Source organism: Anser brachyrhynchus (genome assembly GCF_964034855.1).
Source record: "Anser brachyrhynchus genome assembly, chromosome: 25".
In the NCBI taxonomy this organism is placed as follows: domain Eukaryota; kingdom Metazoa; phylum Chordata; class Aves; order Anseriformes; family Anatidae; genus Anser; species Anser brachyrhynchus.
In genome coordinates this window covers 5,786,255-5,806,114 of record NC_137718.1, presented here as the reverse complement: position 1 = coordinate 5,806,114, position 19,860 = coordinate 5,786,255, and the positions used below count along the sequence as shown (strand labels likewise).

The 19,860-nt window shown below is 48.1% G+C and overlaps 1 protein-coding gene across 9 annotated transcripts in view; it reads right to left on the bottom strand.

Annotated features, from left to right (window-relative positions):
* Positions 1–19,860, bottom strand: part of SNX19 (sorting nexin 19) — a 111,490-nt gene that overhangs the window by 43,965 nt on the left and 47,665 nt on the right. Inside the window, exon 12 of one of the 9 annotated variants that reach the window (XM_080567935.1) lies at positions 14,206–14,995. The exons of the other annotated variants lie outside the window; for them this stretch is intronic. Coding sequence (XP_080424061.1) covers positions 14,881–14,995 — 115 coding nt within the window. The 3' untranslated portion in view covers positions 14,206–14,880. Of the gene's footprint in view, positions 1–14,205; positions 14,996–19,860 lie in introns of those variants that run through there. 9 annotated transcript variants of the gene reach the window in all.

The window sequence follows — 19,860 nt, the reverse complement described above, 5'->3', positions numbered from 1 at the left end:
GCAGCACAAGCTCCCGAGGCTGTGCTGAAATCCAAGCGTGGGCTCCCCAGCCACCGGGTGCTTTTGAAAACTTTGCTCTAGACCACTACAGTCTCGGAGTTTCAGCACAACTGCTCTTCAGGCATGCAAAGTAGCCTTAAAATGTTGCTGTAGTCAGAAAAGTAACTGTATAAAAATGACACCTCATTACCACAAACATCTGCCCTGCATGTTTCTGGTGAGTCATACCCACTCCGTCTACAGAGCAGAAACACAAATACATGTTTTTACTTCTCTGACCAACACGGTGCCAGTGCAACTCAGGAAAAACCCGTGAGGGTCTCGCTGCCCGCCGTGGTCATGGCAGAGCCACCAGCTCCAGGGCCCGTGAGCGCCATGGCAGCTGCCTCCTCCCTCACACAACAGCCTTTGCTCTCACAGGCCGTAAATCCTCTCAGGGGGGTCCAAAGGGATCACCTGGAGCTCAGGAACAGGCTGACAAAAGCTTTTTGTGATAATTAAACGCCCATGTCTCTCGGTACAATGTAAATACGCATTGTTGGCCTAGGCTTAGCAGCGGTGGTAGGATGCATTTGCTGTAGGCCGAGCACAGACAGTAAGCGCCCCAAGACCGCGAAGAGGCCTGCTTGGAGGGGCTCCTGTTATTGCCATTTATTTGGTTGAGAAACTGAGGCACAAACCCACGTTGTGTAGAGGCCCTGCGTAACTAATGACGAGCTCCCAGCTCCACGTACAGCAGCACTGGGTGGGGGTAAAACACCAAAATTAACCTCCATATAGCCGCAGCTGCCTGAGCCGAAGGTGCGACCTCTTCCACTCAGGTGGATTAGAAGCGGCAGGAGTCCCATAACCCCAGCTGCCTGACAAAAGCGTGCTTTGCTGCACTGAGATGCAATGGAATAAGCAATTTGACACTTTCCCAAGTGGGGAAGTGCATGATTAATGGTATCAGAAACCAAAGCAAGTTCCCCATTCACAGCCCCAGCACCTCAGCAACTTCAAAGGGACTCTGGATAAAACACAGCACCACAACCCAGAGCTTTTGTAACAAAACACCTACTTCAGCCTTAATCTACACCACAGAGACAAAGGAGAGCAGACTTGGCAACACACATTGCAGCTCTCCCAGCTTCACCAAAGGCAAGGGAAACGGATGCTCAGATTATGGCCAGATGAAACCAGGCTGTTCCTAAACCTCTGTGCACCACAGAGGCGAGGGCTGGACCCAGACCCGCAGCAACCCAGGCATTACAGCTTGGGGCCTGGGCAAAGATGCTTCAGCAATTTGCTCACTGATAGCATCCACTCTGCAGGGTTACAACCAAGGACATGAGAGATCCTCAGCTCAAGTTGAACTGAGTAATATGAGATTATCCATCACTAATACGCATCCAAAGCATCTGCCTCAGTCTTAAGATAGTTTTGTCTCACAGTGCCAGGAACTACAACATCCTAGAAAAACTTTGGAAAGCTTAGAGAAATAAGCTTTGTTTCAAGAAAATCTTGGGACCTGCAAGACTCGACAAAACCAGCCCTGTCCAGCCACAAGCACATCCTCAAATGCCCTGCTGGAAACAGGTCCTGAAGTCAGAGACCAGCACTGCAGTGTTTTGTCACAGCTTAATGCATCGGATTAGTTATTAGTTATCTTCTAGAAGGGCAAAGCACCCCCAAACCCTGTACAAAAGCCTCACTGATTTCCCACCTTCCTGCTGCAATCAGACAGCACCACTAAAGGCTAAATGAGAGCCGGGACAAGGCAGTTTTTTCAGGCTGAAAAGGACAAAAGTTGAAACCCATAGAGGTTCATTTGACCTACGCTTTGTCACGCATTTCTCATTTTGACCCTTCTTACATTTGTACCCCCCACCCCTTGCCATGGAGGGTGGTCAAACAACCTCCGAGCTCTGATAGTATCCAGAGCCCACCCGAGATCATGATTTGGCATCTACATGCGGTCTATTCCAGCCAAAAATGGCATGCAGGGCACAAGCTCTGATGAGGAAAAGCTGTTTCTCAACAAAGTGCAGTTACAGGACAACTGGTGGATCCTGCCAGGAAGAGGTTTTTTTTTTTTTTCCTTCAAAACAGAACTAAACCAGAAAAATGTGTGATTTTTATTGCTGGTGAAAGGTGCTGGATTTGCACTCACAAAGGAAGCACAGGATTGTGAAATGAGCTGGGGAGAACTGATTTTCCTATCTGATGAAGCTTTTCAGTATCCAGAATTTCTTCACATCTGAGTTCTTGTTCCCGTGATGTAGAACTTTTTTTTTCCAGTTGATTTTATACTATATTAGATAACAAAATTACCAGCTTCTAGCTGTAAATCAAAATGTCTTAAGATATGTCAAAAAAGCAGAATATATATTTTGCTATTTTAACATATTTTAATATGTCAAAATATATATTTGTCAAATATATTTTCAAATATATTTTATATTAATTTTTATATATTCCTACTGAGATTTTCAGTAGGAAATTATGTTCCCAACAGGAAGTTTCACTGATTCTTTTACAAAAGATTTAAGCAAAATCCATCTAGAAGTGGCTAACAACCAGCATGGTGAGCAAGCCTTGGCAAGGGCTGGATCCACATTTTATATCTGCAGCTGAATACCTGTGCTGAGGGATTACCTGCTCTTACGTTGTCTTCCCATTGTGATGGTGGGATGGCTTGGGGTTACTAGTGCATGTTAAATAGCCACCTGGGTTTAAACCCCCACCACCCTACTTGTAAAAGGGCATCAGCTAATAACTTCGTTTGGGCGAACAGGAAGGAGGAAGCAAACTTCTGCTCTGAGAGTGGTAGAGCCGGTGGTGACTGACAGGGAAGAGGAGCCAAAAACCTCTGGACCCAACTCCCCTTTAGCTGAAGCACCTGAGTCTGCAACAGCTTCGCCTGACAGCCCCAACAGGTTAGGTACACCCCTGTATTTTAACTTGCTCTTCCATTAGAGATGCAAAAACGCATGTAAGCAAAAAAGAATCCTGTTCTGTGAGGGAAAAAAAAATGTTCTTTGTGGCTATCATCCCAAATTCTGCAAGTCAGGGAAGCATCCCCATTGCAGGGTCTCTGGGGTCCCTTCTCCAATACCCCTTGTGTTTGGCAGCACACGAGCACAGACCAAGTGCAGGGATCTATGGTTTCAAAGCAAAAACACAAAGCTTGGGTTGCTTCACACCATCAATGTTCTCTCCATAATTTATCTTGGCCAGTGAAGAACTTGCGCTTTTGATTAATTTTGTTTAGGGAAGCAGCAGTGAATTCCAGCCCACAGCGCTCTGATGGGACACATGGATGAAAAGCATCACCACCGAGGACGCGAGCACTGCTAGGAAGTTGTCTTCGGAGAAGTCCCCAGAACTGCTGAGCCCTTCCCAGAGCACAGCCACTCACACCAAATCTTTAGCATCGCCCAACAAAAAGCTGTGCTGCAAGGAATAGGGCTGGGAAAAGAGTTTAGGCGGTGCCAGGATGCAGTCGTTCCAAAGAACTCAGAAACCACAAAATAACTTCCCCAGTCATGTACAAAAACAATCATTTTGGAAGAGCCTCCAGTGAGTACATATACTCATTTACACTCTGTTGTTATTATTATATGTGTTATTCTCCATTGGTGATGAAATCCATATGTCTGCTTTTCCCTTCGTTCTTTCTACATTACTATCTGAGGCTTTGATTTATTTCCTGGCTTTCTATATTGATTATTCAGAGCCATATAGGAGGGAAAACATGATCCTAGAGACAGAGACAAAATCGTAAGCAAAAACAAAGGGCAAAGAGATGACCGCGGTGCCAAGTATCACACATCTGTAGTGTCTCTCAACGAGGTGGGGGGGCAGGAAAAGCGTGTAGCTGTTCTCCGAAATGAAACAGACAGGGATTTATTGCAAAAACCATGGTAAACTAAACTTATTGGGCAAGGGTTAAGAAACTAAGGACCCGATCTTATAAACACTAAAGCACATACTTAACTTGGTTTCAACATCAAAGATGACTCACGTGAGTAAAGTTATAGAGCATGTGTTTGCAGGGCATGAGGGGTTAGCATTACAGTCATAAAAGTTTGAAAAGGCTGGGATAAAAAGCGCAAATAAGCAAGGATTAAAAATAACCAAAATAGAGATAGCTGGCAAGGAAATCTTGGCAGCTAAAATAATAATAGTAAAAACCCACATAAATTAAAACATTGTTAACATATATGTGAGGGATCCTCAATCCGTTTGTTTGCCAGACTGAGCAATGATACGGTCTTGCTGTTGGAACCTTTATTCTTTATCATCCTTCTTGCTGCACGTCTAAAAATGGAGCACTGCCTATGAGAAAACAGCTTTATTTGCTTAAATATTCTCACCCAAACACAACAGCCTGCAGAGCAGGATAACTGCAGGATCAGCACTGACGGTTAAGTCTTCCCTGCAGGACCTTATCTTTGCTGATGTAACGGTGCCCGATGCCAGCACGTAGATGGAGCAATAGGTTATTCAAAATTATGACAATTTATCAGATTATATCAGATTAGCAAAAGCCAAGTGCCATTCTTTTTGCTTCACTGGTAGAGCACCTGCAAGTTCCCATCACAGATGAGGACCAAACATCACCCCATTTCAGTTCAGAGCAGATGGAGCAAGCCTTGAGTGTTACTGCAGACACCACCGCGAGGCCAACCCCAGCAGCCACCTTACCCTTCGAGGGGCAAGTTCTCATCTTACTGAAAAGATCAGACAAATAGCATGTTGCAGAAAGTTTATTCCTGTTCCAAAATGCACTTTCCGAATGGTAGGTTCCCGCCTACTTCCAGATGGTTCTCCACCAGGGAAGAAAAACTCCACTCCCAGTGCTGGTGTCCAACTTCTGCCAGCCCAAAGTGAGAGCAGCACTTTGAAACACCAAGCTCGAGCTGGAAAAACTTAGAGACAGCAAGAAAGCGAGGAAAAACCCACTTACCCACAAAACTTGCACGTTTCCTGTGGGAAAATTAGAAATTATTTTTTTTTTGTGGAAGGCTGTCAAAAAGGGGATTTTTCCCATAACTTACTTTCTTTCATGGGAAATGCTGGAGTTGCAGCCAGCTCTATTCTGAAGCTCTTAGGTTTCTAGCATTAGGCTGGGAATATAATAAAAATAAGCTTCTTCTGGAAGAGTGCTGGTATTTCTAACTCCTAATAGAGCTGATTTTAGGACCAGCATGAACAGTGACCAGCAGTTTTAGAAAACTGTCAATGGGAGATACAGCAGCACAGATGAAAAATGTCAGGAGGAGCTTTGGAGCACGGTTTAGCTCCCGTTCTCTTCTCCAAGGTATTTCCTCTGTCATATTTCTCAGTGGTGTAAGGAGACAAATTATGAATTATTTTTGCAGGGATGAGAAAACTTTCATAGGTGCCTGTCATTCATGATCCACTTAAAGCCTGATCTACCAAACGTGGCTGAGCAGCCGACTGTGGTGTGACCATGTTGTCTCTTCAGCTCCTTATTCCTCTGCACAGCCCCTTTGCTCAGCTATAAACACCTACCCCAAACCACTCAGCTGCAGCACATCCAAAATCCAACCCTGACACACGAGTCCCTTCCGAAGGGAAGCAGTGGGAGCTGCTGCTGACTTCCCTCTGGCTGCCCGCAGCAAGCGCTCTCCTGAATCCTCCTCCTGTTTTTCCCCTTCCAGGTTCATGAGAGGTCCCACCAAGTCTGTGGCAGGCTGGGGGAGGTCTGCAGCTGACCCCTTTGAAGCAGATTTGCAGAACAGGCAGCGTCTGCTGGTCACTGAGCATCAGCAATTGCACTTTCTAGACCTTGCTCCTTGACCTTAAGCATTAACAAGGCTGCAAGTCCCATTTCAAGCATTTAAGGAACCTAAAGCACGGTGCTCACACCTCAGGTAGCAGAGGACAGCCCTTCCCACTGCTCCCACTGAAAATGAGCAGGATGCTACCAGAGCAGGGCAACTGTCGTTTGTTGAAATTTAAGAAAAGTCACATCACTGTGCTAGGAATTTAACCGAATAACTTGTTTTGAGGTTCCTCCCCTCATGTGTTCACTGGAAAAAGCTAGCAGAGGTACAAGTGGAAGAAAGCAAAACTGGCTACAAGAAGCAATTAGGGTTTGTTGAAGTCAAAGCCTTACTTTTTTTCAATAGTTCAAATGACAATTCCACAGCACTGTACTCCAGTAAAACCTAGGGCATATTTGCTACAGCAGTTGCTCTCAGATGATCGATATCTCGGGACTAGATCAGCACAAACTATGTGCAACAAGGAATGTGGTGTATTTTTATCCCCAACCTCTTCCAGCAACCATTAACTTCCTTCCTCTGCTCTTCAACTGTCTGGGTTTTCAGCGTTTGGTACCATATCCCGTGCTCTGAATTGGCAGGAAGATTAAAGAAGTCTGCAGCTCTTGTCTTCATGAAGCATTGCAAAGGGATCATGTCATGGCTAATCCCTCCCCCCCCACCTATCAGTTACTATTACAAGAAAACTAAATCGCTTGGAACCAGGAAAGTCTTTTTTTTTTTTTTTTTTTTTTCATCTCGAGATTGTCTCCGCTTACAATCTACAGCGTAACGTTAAACCTCGTTCTCCAGTAACGTCTGATCTCACCAGCGGACCGCGGCGGCGAGGAACCGTCCCAGCAGAGCCGCGGAAGTGCCTGCAGACAGAAACACAGGATCCAGACTTGGGCTCCGTGGGACAGGGAGCCTACCTTGCGCCGTGATAAGACACAGCAGAAGGAAGAAAGAGCCTTGGGGATTTTCAAGGGTCGGTGAAGACTTGCAGCTGGATGCGAGGGAGCGCGCGGCTCGGTGGTGAGAGCTGAAGAGGGATTGCAGGAGAGCCCATCTCTCCCCTTGGAGATACCACCTGGGCCAACAACCAGAAACCCGAGAGGGGCTGTGGTTAGGGAACTATGCTAGATAACACCCTCCTAGTGCCACGGAGACCTGGATCCACCCTCCTCCAATCGCTTTCCCAGAAGTCTAACCTTTTATCCTTTCCTGGGCATTACTTGTGTTTTTTTTTTCCTTTTTTTTTTTTTTTAATGAAGTTTGCTTGCCCATCCCTGCAGGTAATTTGTGGCAGTGCAGCTTTGTGCCCGCACACCCCCTTTGCAGCCATCCCAAAGGAAACCCTGCAGCACCCCTTTGCTTCTCTAACCAGCACCAGGAAGCGATGCTTTGAGACACCCTGAGCTTTACCAGTACTTACCGAGGGAAGGACCGTGACCAGCTACAAGGGTGGGGGAAACAGAGAAGCCATTTGCCCTCCCTGCTGCAATGCAGGTTAGGAGCAGAGCACCAGGGCCCCACGTCCCAGCCCTGTGGTCTGTCCAGCCTGGGAATACCAGTAATTCTGCCTGCTCCGTGGCTTCTTGCCACTACTAAAAGTGATCATGCTTCAGGGCTGCGCTCGCTTCCCATAGATTAGCTGCCTCTGCACATTCCCAAACAAAGCATTACACTATGTGAAAAGAAGGCACAAGCCCTGCAAAGCCCATCCCGCTGGCTAAGACAGGAAATATCTCCCATCATCTCAGCTAATCCTCCACCAATACAATGAGAAATGATGTCCACCGGCCGCCAAAAGATTATTAAGTGGAGAACAAAAATACTGCACCGCCCATTGCAAGCGAGCCAAAGGTAATAAAGGGGAAATACAAACTGCAGCCAATGGCTGGAAGGAGGAGGGGGCCAGGAGGAGCAGCACAACAACAGGCGACTCTCAGCAGAGCCCTGCTGCTGGAGGGCAGGTGGCTCGAGGACATCTCGGCTTAACCCCGGCTCCCCAGGCGCCGTTTCTGCCAGCTTGACAAATACACGGGAGAAGGCAAGGGGACTAAAAGACGAAGCGCTGATGTAAAACTGGGAGCGGACCGGAGCAGGCAAAGCTGCCGGAGAGGAGCCAAGCAAGCAGAAAGGTCTCCCAGCAATGCACGCTCAGGTGACACCAAGCATTTCACAGCACTGTGCCAGCTTGACACTGACTTTTCTGTATGCTCAGCAGCTTCTCTCCTTAGCTTTGGCTGTGGGGAAGAACATACAGATGATGGCTCGAGCTTACAACGCACCTCAAGACCTGCCTGCAGGTCACAGAGCTCCTGGCAACGACAGGCGCCACCAGCAGGGTCCTACCAGTGCATCCCACCACACAAGCACTACTCCCCCTTTTTATCAGCACATTAATGAACAGGATCCGATGGATCCAACTAGAACAGCCATTTGCAAACACTTTAACCGCATTCAGCGAGCCGGTGCTTCTCACATATTCCAGCATTAGGCTATGAAGAGCTCGGGGTTACCTGGGACAATCCTGCACAGCCCAGCTTTAGGAGCAGCGGTTGTGGTTAGGAGCATGGCGTTTGGATGCTCCGGACAAAAATCTCACAACATCTCCGTACTGCTCTTCTCCCCAGCGCTTGAGAAGGGCTGTGAAATTAAACAAGCCATTTGGACAGACAGCAGCGAGGGAAACTTGGCATCTGCTTCAACATCAGCCTCCAAAAAACATTTCCCAGGTCGAATAACTTGTTTTTAAAGGCAGTATTTCTTGAGACTTTTTTTGTTTGTTTGTTTTGCTTTGTTTTCTAGCAAGTGCATTTAAGGCAAATAGCTGTAACTCCTGCAGAAGCAGCACAGGTATGCCTCCTGCTCTTTGCTTTTCCTGTAGGAAATCATCTACTGCTAACGTTTTCACAGAGTTCCCCCCACCCACACACATGCAGTCCCATCATGCTGCTGCATGGGAAATCTTACTTCAGGGGAATTTATCAGGAAAAAATTTGCTCCACCAAGAAGGTTTAACTTGATTTTTTTCCTATCCAGAGGACAAGAATGAAAAGCAAATTAATTTTGTGCTTAATTTCACAGACAGCAGACCCTGCCCACCCGAAATGCTGTGTGCCAGCCTTACACCTGCGGAGATGCCTTGGCTGACAGTGCCAGCCGAGGTGCTTTAGCCTTGATCGCCAGCAAAGCTTAGTGACAACACAAGAACCCTCACGTTTATTTTTATTTTTAACTTTATTTTTCCAACCCACAGCTCACAGGCATCCCCCAAGTACCCTTGCACACCTATTATTTCATTAGCTCCTGCATCTGCCAGCTTCCTTTATCTCCCTTTAGCCAGCAACTCATCGCTGCCGCAGAGCCACCTCCAGCTGAGGGAGAGCTGTGCTCTGCAGCGATAGCAGCGCTGCCGGCCAGCCAGCAACAGCCACGGCCGGACTTAATCCCCTGTATAGACAAAGGCTTGGGGAACAAATGCAATTTGTTTTAATTTACTGTTTGCTTACATTTCTGATAGCGAACGCGGAGATCTTGGCACCCCGCAGAGCACAATCTCTCCTTGGTGAGCTTTTAATTCCTCCTTCTCGTTTCCAAGCAGTGATGCTAGCCGATCCCCTCACTGCAGGGAAATGTTTCTTGTGCGCTTCGGGGAGCACAGCGACTTGTTTCCTGCTCTGCAACACCACTGGGCACCCGCGTTCTTCCAAAGCATTTGGGAACACAGCTATGGATAGGTTTGGTCTCAGATGTAGGGCAAGACAGCACCAAGAAATTAAAATTAATGGAGTTCGCATAAACCACGCACACCAGACATTAAAGTAACACCCAGATTTCTGCTGGCTCCCCAGGCACTGACAGTGCTCACCCATCCGGATTTGAGGACAAACAGACATATCCCACCACATTTTGCACTCAGATGCCTATCGAAGCATTTGGGAAGATCTGGGGACCAAGTGCCTTTGAGCACAGTGAGTGCCTGGGTCCCGTTTTCAGCAAGGTCGAGGTCTCCTTGATCCTGGTTAGAGCAGCACATCACTGAGCACCGGGCCACTTCGCTACAGCTCAGCAACACGCACAAATATGAGCGAAAGTCTGCGGCTGGGCCCCCTCCGCGGCACCACGGTTATGCTAATAAAGATAATAGAAAAGAGGACGTTCCCTCCCTGAAAGCTTCGTTCGGACAGGCAGCCGGACAGAACCAGAGCAGAGGATTATCACTATCGCTAGTTTCTGTGACTCACGTCAGCTTCCCCTGCAGCCCCACAGACTGCGGCAGTGCTGGGAACGTTCGGCATCCTAATTCCCACACCCAGCCTTTGGTGCGCTGCTCCAGCGTCCCTTCGCCCGACACCTTGCCCACTAGTGGGACCGTCCAGTTCTGCAGACTAGAGCCACCCGTTACGAGGAAGATTCCTGCTGCTACTTAAGTTATTATCAAATGCTCCAAACAGCTCCATAAATGCCTGAGGCTTGACATCAAAACAGGTTTTGACTCCCAGCTCAGACACCTATTAACTTCTGCAAATTGTTCTATAACATCATTAAAATCCTATGGGAACACTAAAATGATTACACCAAAACTGGAAGACCTAATGCCTTCTGGGAAGTCTTAAAGGTGTTTTCCTTAGATATAGTCAGCAAATCCTTTGCAACAGAGCGACTTATTTCACTCTGTTTGGGTATTATATTCTCACTGGGGGCTTATTGCCAGACTTTCCATATATGAGTAACACTGATGGTGACACAGAGGGAGCACACAAGCTCGTTTCTCATCAGGCTTGATATCTGCCAGAGGCTCCAGATAGCAAAGTGAGGCAGACGGGCCCAATCCCCACCTCTGCCATGCCATTGGAAGTCATCTGCTCTCCAACAAGGTGCAAGTCCTGATGCTTTGGGTGCTATTGGGTAACTCCATCGCCTGGGTCTGGTCCTAGTTCAAATTCCACGTGAATGTATTTCAGCTAAAAGCTGCCTTTACTGTTAAGCAGAAATGTTTTCTCGTGGTGGCCTTAAATAGAGGGTGGTTTCCAGTGGAAGTTGCTCCCTATTTAGCTGTCAAAGTTGTTCCAGGGCTTGAGCCATGAAATCAGGCTTGCTACAAGGGGGATAGCCTTTGTTCAAAAGCCTGATGACAGGACTCCTCATGCAGAAGCTTCACCAGCTCAAAGCTCCCAGAGGAGTCAATGGGAAGAGGCAAAGTGCCACCAGGCAGCAGAGACCTCTGCAATTCTCCATCACTCCCTGAAAGTGCTTGGAAATCTATAGAGAGCCTAAGATACACATTTGGACATCCAAGATAGAAGTGTATCCGTACACATACTTAAAAATGATCCCCTGCCACCGTCCCAGCCTACACTGCAACTCCCACAAGTGACAGCTCGCTAAAATGCTGGGTTTGAAGAACTGCAAGAGCCCTGCTTATAAATCCTGGCACACCGGTCCTTTATTTGCAATAACAGACCACATGCAGCTCAAGCCTAGGTCAACCCCAAACCCTCCCAGGCAGAGCTGGCTAGTTGTTCTTCCTTCTCTATTTATGCACCTGGAGATTTACGTGTGAGCCTCATCCACCAGGAATTATAGCCAGGGTTGCTCCCCACCCAGCAGGGAGGGTGTTTCTCCCCACTGCGACAGTCGTTTCAAATGCTAATCTCATCCTCCTGCAGGCTCGCAGCACCTCCCTGACTGGCAGCACCGACACACGTATTCCCACTTCCATTATCCAGAACCTCTGGGATTATGAAACACTTTGGGCTGGAGTGTTTTTTTCAGGCCTGGCAAAATCTCACTTAATAAAGCTTTCTGTTTTGGCAGTGAACCATTAACAACTGCTCCACGTCTGGTTTTCTCCTGCTTACATCTACCTTTTAGCAGCAGCTTCTAGACCATGTTTCCCGAGTTAGAGAACGGCCCACAACACAGTGCCAACAACCTTCCAGTCAAAGATAGAGAAATTTACTCTTCTGTATCCTCATATCCGATTACCCAACCCGGAAAGGCAATTAAGCTAACTGGTTGAGAATAAATCATGAGCAATAACCATTATTCCTTGACATTTACTTGTTTTCTTCTATGTCACAGCAAATAGTTATATAAGCAAATATCAGGCAAACAGCTACATGATTCAAGCAGGAAATGTCAGAAGTGTTTCTGCAGTCATCACAAGTGACACACGGGGGTTGAGTTCCTCCATGTTAACACTGCCACGTGTTTATTTGCAGGATGCTCACATGGAGGGTTTATCCAAATTGGGCTCTATGTTTAACTTGCCCCAAATCTCTAACTCGGTGTCTATGAAATGGGCTGAGGGTATTCAATTACTACAGAATCCAAAAATCCAACAGAAGCATGCAGGGAAGCTCTGGACTTGATTTTATTCCCCAACAACTCACCTATTGCCCTACAATGACACAATCCCTGGCCGTGTTTGCAGTAACAGGCAAGCAGTTGGCACTCTGGCTGCTTTTAAACTGACCTGCAGCAGAGAGCAAACCACCATTATGGGAACCTGCAAGCCATGTCAGCTTCTTGTTGAGCGCCCGTTCTGCACACCTTTCTATCTGGATGGGAAAAATCAAAGCGAAAGCAGCAGCGACAGAAGTGATCCAGCAGATGTTTCTCCCTGATACTTTTCCAGAACGATGCTCGCGTTCAACAAACCACCTAATGACCGCACACAAGTCACCCTGCTCCCGGTTTGGCCAGACAGGCAGTAGCAGACATCGCTTAATTCCCTGCTTTGCATTTCATTCAGGATTCACCAAGTTTTCCATGACTGGAGGCCTCACCACCCACATCGTACCACCGCTCGCTCCCACTCCCTGTCTGTGGCCAACGATTCTCTGTATTCCGCTTTGGCAAGCCTTCCCCCCACATTTCACTAACAGGTCAAGTTCATCCTCAGATGTGGGATGCCAGTTCTTCCGCCCGTTAGCCAAGCTCCTCGCATCCATGTGGTAGCGATTAAAGGATGACTTCCTATCTGCCTCTGCTTTGCTGCTGCTTCTCTGGCTTATTGCTAAATCTCTACTCCTTCGCTCGCCCTCGTACTCTGACACTGGTGAGCATCTCTCCGAGGATCACGACTTCCTTCCGTGAGACTTCCTGGGGAAGTGTTGGCTGGACTGGTCTTCTCCATGGCCATACGAAAACACATTTGTCACTGCAAAAAAAACAATCTTCCCCCTCTGCCTCTTCTTCTGCCCCAACCTATGCTCTGTGCCATTTATAGTGCCTCTCCCCACAGCACGGTGATGGCTTCCCAGACTGGAAATAGGGGCAATTCCTGCACCGTTCCCTTTGGGATGGACACGTTGGGGAACTCAGAACTCCCAACAACAGCATTTGCTCAATGCAATAAGTACAACTGCAGTCAGTCGAGCAGAAAAGGAGTACGTAAAGCATCAGAGCTACAGGCATGGGGCTGGTATATGCACAGCTCCACGGTATCGTAACAATAGGAGCAGCCATTCTGCATTTGAGAGAAAGCCATGGGGTTTATTTGTATCATGTGATGATGAAATAGCTCCTAATCCAACAGTAACTAAGGAGGATGTTAAGCCACAGCTAGTAAATGAGGTATTTTGAAATCAGCAAGCCCAGAGAACTTGTATTTGAGATTTAAAAGAGGGCTGGCCAAAGAGTGCTCTGGATCATTAATGTTGACTTTTAATAAGTCTTTGGAACACTGAGGACTGGAAGAAAGCTTATGTTGTGCCAGAGCTTTAAGAGGATAGAAACAGGATGACCCACGTAATTATCCACCTGTGACCCTGACTCCTATCCCAGGTGAAATAATGGAACAGCTGTAAAAGAACTTCATTAAGAAAGCATTAAAGGAGGGTAACAGCAAATGCCAACAGCTTGGGTTTATAGGAAGCAGATTTGTCACTAAGTTAAGAATTTTTTTTTTTGGAGTTGAATAAGTTCCTTAAGCTTGCAGGCTGAACGTAAAAGGAGCACAAAGTTTATACAATTTAAAGCCATCTGAGGCCTTACAAAAATCTCAGCCTTCCTATCCCTGTAGAAGGACTACCAAAACAGTTACAGAAACCCTGATGCAAGCCAGGAAATTGTGGGGTACGATGGGCAAGCTGTCCTTGAGTCACCATATGGTGTGGAAAGTCACAATTGAATGAGCAAAGGGAAAGGAGCAGCTATCACCGGAATTTCCCTGGTGTTAAGTGCAGAACATTGTCACTCCCTGCTCTGGATTTCCTTGGCTCAACACTTCCACAACTGAGAAGTGTGTTGGTTTCTAATTAGTTATGTCTTCAGTGCATGATTTACACGACATTTGCAAAAAGCTTCATTTAGCTGAAGCCAAATCTCCAAACTGAAGCACAAATACCAGAGGTGCGTGCAGGTACGTACCACGAGATGTGCCTCCAGAAACAGCGGCGAGAGCCAGAGCTGAATAACATCCTGCTGGTGAGGGACTAGTAAATTCGCTCCACGTTGTGAAGTCTCTGGGCCCTTGCCCAAGGGTAAGAGGAGAAATGTGGGGAAAAAATTGAGGCAGCTGGAAGTTGCTGTCCATGTCATCTTCCGGTATGAAGCAATGGGGGACGATCGGCCAAACTGCCTCATGCTTTTGGGTCCGGTATTGCACAAAGGATGCGCCTCATCTCCTGCAGCATCGCTGCCCTGCCTGGGGCTTGGCAGCCCTCCTCCCTCGCCCCTTCCTGGGAGGGCAGCTACGGTGTGACCTTTACGAGGAGGCCAGGAGCACCAGAGCCAGAAATCTTCAGCCACAGCCCTGTCATCTTCCTCTTGATTTACGTCTGCAGAGTCCCTGCCAGCTCCAGGTGCACCAGGGGCAGGTGGGCGAGAGAAGTCATCCCTCACACTAAAATCCTTTGCACACAGCTAGACACGTCGGATATCATCCCGCTCTGCCAAACAGCTGGGCTACCCTGGGCATCTCGGGGATGGACAGAGGGGCTGTGAACAATTTCCAAATCCCCTTGACGGTCATTGCTGAGCCTATATGACTTCATCTCGGTTACTGTTATGTTTTTGAGAGTCAAGAATAACACCAGTTTTCCATATCTTGTGGTTTTTGGAGGGTGTGAATAAATTCTCTTGCTGTGAGTTATTTAGGTATCGGTAAACCCAACCCAGCAGCGGTGAAGCCGTTGAGCAATACAGAAGGCCCACGGTGGAGGTGTGGCAGACAAAGACTCACCAGCATGACACATCTTGAGGTCCTAAATGTCAAGTGAAAACCATCAAGAAATGTAAATCCCTCTTATGTTCACGATAGGTCTACTCGATCAAGTTACCTTGAATTCAAAGCTTGTGAAGCATAAACCGTCTTCCCCTCCTACACTTGCTTTCATACCTTAGGCACCTGAATAAATACAAAATGCCCCAAAGACACTCTTGTGCCCTTTCAGGCCACCAGGAATCAAATAAACCCCAAAACCTCCATACAAATAGCTTATTGGCATATCAACAAGAAGAACTATGCTGTTGTGATCTGCCTCCATTGCACGTCTTTACCTAAAGATGCATCTCAGCAGGAGCTTTCAGCCCAAGCCTCGTTTGGTCCGAGGGGCACTGAGAGCTGAGCACGGCCTAGCAGGACTTACAGGCAGCCTCTCTCAGCTGACGTTGCTCATGTTGCCTGCTGGAACTACAAAACATACTCTGGAGAGTCAATTCACAGTTGGTTTGGCCTCAGGTTCAGCCCGCCCCATGTCTGGGACTCTAGCTGCACATTTCACTAACTCCGACCCTCGTGAATTGTCAGGGTTGGAAGAGGCAGCAGGGAGAGGCCAATGGATGATGTGCCCCAAGGCCAGAATGCTTCCTAAAGGTAAACTTCCTAAAGGTGAACTTACACCCACAGTGGCTAGGGCTGCTTCCTCCCTCACCTCTGAGCTTCCCTTCCCTCTCTCTTCCAAAAGGATCTTAGTTTTTTTTCAGGGTGCTCCTCAGCTGAGCTAAAGCCCACGAACATGCATGGAAAGCCTTCATTTTGCTCAATGGATTTTGAACTCGGCTCGATAGGAACAAGCCTCCTACATGAACAAGTGCACGAAGAACAGGAGGAGAAGGAGAAACCTCGTTTAGGACTATACAAGGGGAAATTGCAAAAAAATTACCTAAACCTTTAGGAACATATTTATATTTTGATTTCATGTAATATTACTTCCTGGTTTCCAGCACATATTCCCTGGGCGTCCCCTATCAAATATCAGGCAGTATTAAATCACTGATCCCTGATCCCCGTAGCTCTCAGAAAAACATCTGTACTAATTTGTTGGTTTTCCTTAACATGAGGGCCAGATGAACTCCTCCAGGGCTCAGCCAAGTGAGATCGCTGACAGATGCAGAATAGAAGTGCAAAGATTTTTCCTTTATTAAAAATAAGGTTCCACACTCCAAGCCCTGAGCTCGTAGTTTGCCAGAGTGATGAAATGACACGCGGCAACCTTGATCCAACACTGTTGTGGATACAAAAACAGGGTTCTTACCTAATGCTGCTCCACTAGCAAATGATTTCTGACAGCACATCCAAAAGCGGCATGGCCGATGAGGTGAGGGGTCTGGTGACTGGACGCTGCTTTTTTTGCTCGGGGTCCCCGAAATGATTCAGTTGTTTAAGTTCACTGACCTGTGAACGCAGCGAATCTGGCACCCAGCTCACCACCGTCAGGGCTCTGACTCCATCTCTGCCAAACGTTGCTGAAGCAGTTTGATGGGAAGCTGCCTTCTTCGCAGGGACAGCAGATGCGAACGTAGGCCAGTTCTTCGGCTTTGCTGTTCACGATAAGGCACGCTGGCCAAAATCACCAGCAATGATCGCTGCTGGAATAAAGTGCAGAGCCCCAGAGGGATGAGCTAGCACCAGCCTCGGTGGGCAGTCAGTCCCAGGCACGTTGACTCTTTCTTTCCATACTCAAACTCAGGCTAAAGGTGTACCAGGTCGTTCGCAGAAGCAAGCAGTCAAGATTTAAGAGCAGTGAGCTTTGGTTTGCTCCTATCACCTTTGCTATGGCTTGCTTCAACAGCCTCACGCACCCCAGCAAGGTATTAACGGGGGCATTTATCAGCGGTCCTGCCGACGGACATCTCAGTTACTTCAACCACCACAAAAAGCAGATCTAGCCATATTCCTGATTTGCAGATGGAGCTGTGATCCTCTCCTGTTTTGTCCCGGTTTGGGGAAGGCACTGTACTCCAAAAAGTTAATTGCAACGGAGATGCATAACCAGCCTTCCCTGGAAACGATGTCATTTTCATAGGAAAAGCTCCCTTCCAAGCCCGGAAGAGTCCCCAGAGATGGCACACCAATAACTGGAGGAGACCTGCTGCGTGCCTGCGGTCCTTCCTGCTCTTTGCTCAGGTTGCTGCTGCCAAGAACCTGGGCAGGGACAAAAACATTTCAGCTGTCTCCAAAAAGAGCGACTAAAATTAGGGACCCTCAGCTCAGAAACCAGTGGCACCTTCCCGGTTGCCTTGAGAAACCGGCAAGGCTGGGCTCCCATCAACCAGACCTGCAGCAGTGCTGCTGTTGGAGCAGCCCTGGGGTTTTCTTTCCCGATTTCTCTACACTGAGAAATTCATGAGCTAGGACAGCACGGCTCTTCCCCTGGGACCCCTAAGAGTGTCTGGCTGGGGGATTCACCTGGTATTTTCCTGCGATTGCACAAAGAGGAGAATACTGTGAGGGCTGTACAACCAGCTGGCACCCCACAAACTGTGCTCCGCTGTCCTAAGGAAGCATTAGGGTTTCCCCCTGTCTGGTGGGCTTTGTGATATGGATGCTTCTACATTGCAAAAAGCTGGAATGCTTCGTACAGGACGCTCACGGAGTATTAGAGGCTGCCCTTGCACTACCAGGAATATGAATTTAAGCGCTAGCCAGCGGCCAGGGAAAGACCTACTTGCATGTAAACCTCAGGCATGCGTTCAGCCCCAGAAGAGCCACCACAAGACTTGTCAGCACCACGGGTCTCTGCGTCCGAGCGCCTTGCACTCGTTTGCCAATGCTGGTGGTTCCCAGCGGGCATCCCCCCTCCAGGAGCTCCCCCACAGTCAGAAGGGCAGAAACCCCCCAAAACCAGCATCCCTCCACCGGGAGCCCGAGGGTGCACCCCGGCCGGGGGCACTGGTCAGCCCATTGACAGGCTGTGGCTGTTCTCAATAAACTTTTATGGCCTGTCAATGTGCTGAATCCTAGGCAATAAAATCTGTCATAAAAAAAAGCCTCGCAGTGCCAGTGTCTTTTTTTTTTTTTTTTTTCTTTTTAATTTGAGGACAGCTGGGAGGGACTGATTCAAGGGCCAAGTCCATAAGATGTTTTTTTGAAAAAATAATCAGTTTTAATTACAATGGGAATTTTCAGAGCCTCCTTCTGGGGAGAGCAGCCATCTTCAGAAGTGACTTCATTTCCAGAGCTGGCTTCCCTCCCAGTATTTGAACAAGCAAGGAAAGAAAAGTTCAGAAAGTAGAGAGGTTTCAAGTTTGGCCTTAAAAGTCACGAACTGGCCTTTAAAGTTGCAGACAGGCTCTAGGGTGGGTCACAACCGATCAGGCTGCGAGTCCCAGGCTTCGGGGAAGGATTCTCCATGGCATGACCTTCAGTAGCAGACTTCGTGCATAAACCGGGCACAGATAAGGAACTTGAAATGCCTAAAGTTGGCAAATCTGTAAATTTTACCCTGCCTGGCTTTTACGTTGACTTTTACAAGGGCCCACGGTCTGAACCACCTGGTTTGCATTCCTTTCCTGCCACCAGGCATTTTTTTGCCGCTTTGGGAGAGTCCTCAGGGGCCATGCCTAGCCAGCCTAAATCCCCCTCAAGCCCCTGCACCTAGTCCAGAGGAGGCAGAGGGACTTTAAGAGCAAGTCAGAGACCCCAGCAGAGCACCACCAGGAGACACAGAGACTGAGGAGACTTGAAGGCAGCCAACAGCCTCTTTATTCTCTACCTTTAAGACAGAGATAACATTATATTCTTAATGAGCATCTCAGGAAGATAAATACGGTGCCAGTGGTAACTGCACAGCTCTCAGGAATCAGCCCCATTCCCAGTCCCACTGGTGGCTGTTCAGGGGAATTCTCAGCCCAGCTGAGGGCTGTTTGCATTGCCTGGTTATCAGGCTGAGCTTCCACCCTGAGCAGGGCTTTGATAAAGCTTCTGCAGCCCCAGGGACGAAAGCTGTGAGTAAGCAGGAGGAATTTTCCCCGCTCGCATCGCTCGGGCTGTCACTCACCCCTAGCTTCGGTACGAGCCATACACGAGCCTGGGAGCGAGCTGTAAATACCCGGTCCCAGCATGTGTCTGAGGGAGGGGGATCCACGCACGGTGCAAACAGCTGGAGCTCCGGACAGCTGCTCTCCACCACGGCACATTGACTGATGGAGCCTCTCACGGAGACGTCAGCCTTCGCTAGTGTTTTCGGAAAGATAAGTCGCTAATGACCGCTGCTTAAATGATTCTTGGCAGGAAGAAAAACACAGAGGTCCTTTATGAAGAGTTGCTCTTTATCTGTCAGAATAGCAGCGCCAGTTAATTTTTTTGTTTTCATGCTATACGTTGTCTCTGGAGTAGGTTGGGGGACGCACATGGGGGAAAAGCTGCTTTCCAAGTCTTCTAGACGAGATGTTGATGTCTGAGAGATGATGGACTGCCTGCTAGAGTCCCACGGCTGTATCTCCTAATATCACCTCTTCAATTTCAGCGATTTTTTTTCCCCGATGAAAGGCTGGGGATTGACAGCAATCAGTTTGAACAGCCAGGGAGGAGGCGAGGAAAGCTGCTCTGCCCCGACACAGAGGGACCAGCTCAGACTGACAGCACTGCCTGGCAATCCACCCCAGAAGGGTGATTTATGCCGACGGGTGGCTTTCGCTCCGACTCCTTTCATTCAGGAGCCCAAGCAGCAGCTCTTTGGAGAGGTCTGCTAGCAAGCTGGCTGGCCAGAAAGCAAATCAGAAAACATCCTCGATGCCTATTCTCCAAGTGACATCGCAAGCAAAGACAAGCCACTCGCTGGCAGCAGGAAGCTTGCTCCAAACCTGCACGGCTTCAGAAGTCACTTGGTTTTGCTTTCGTATTTAC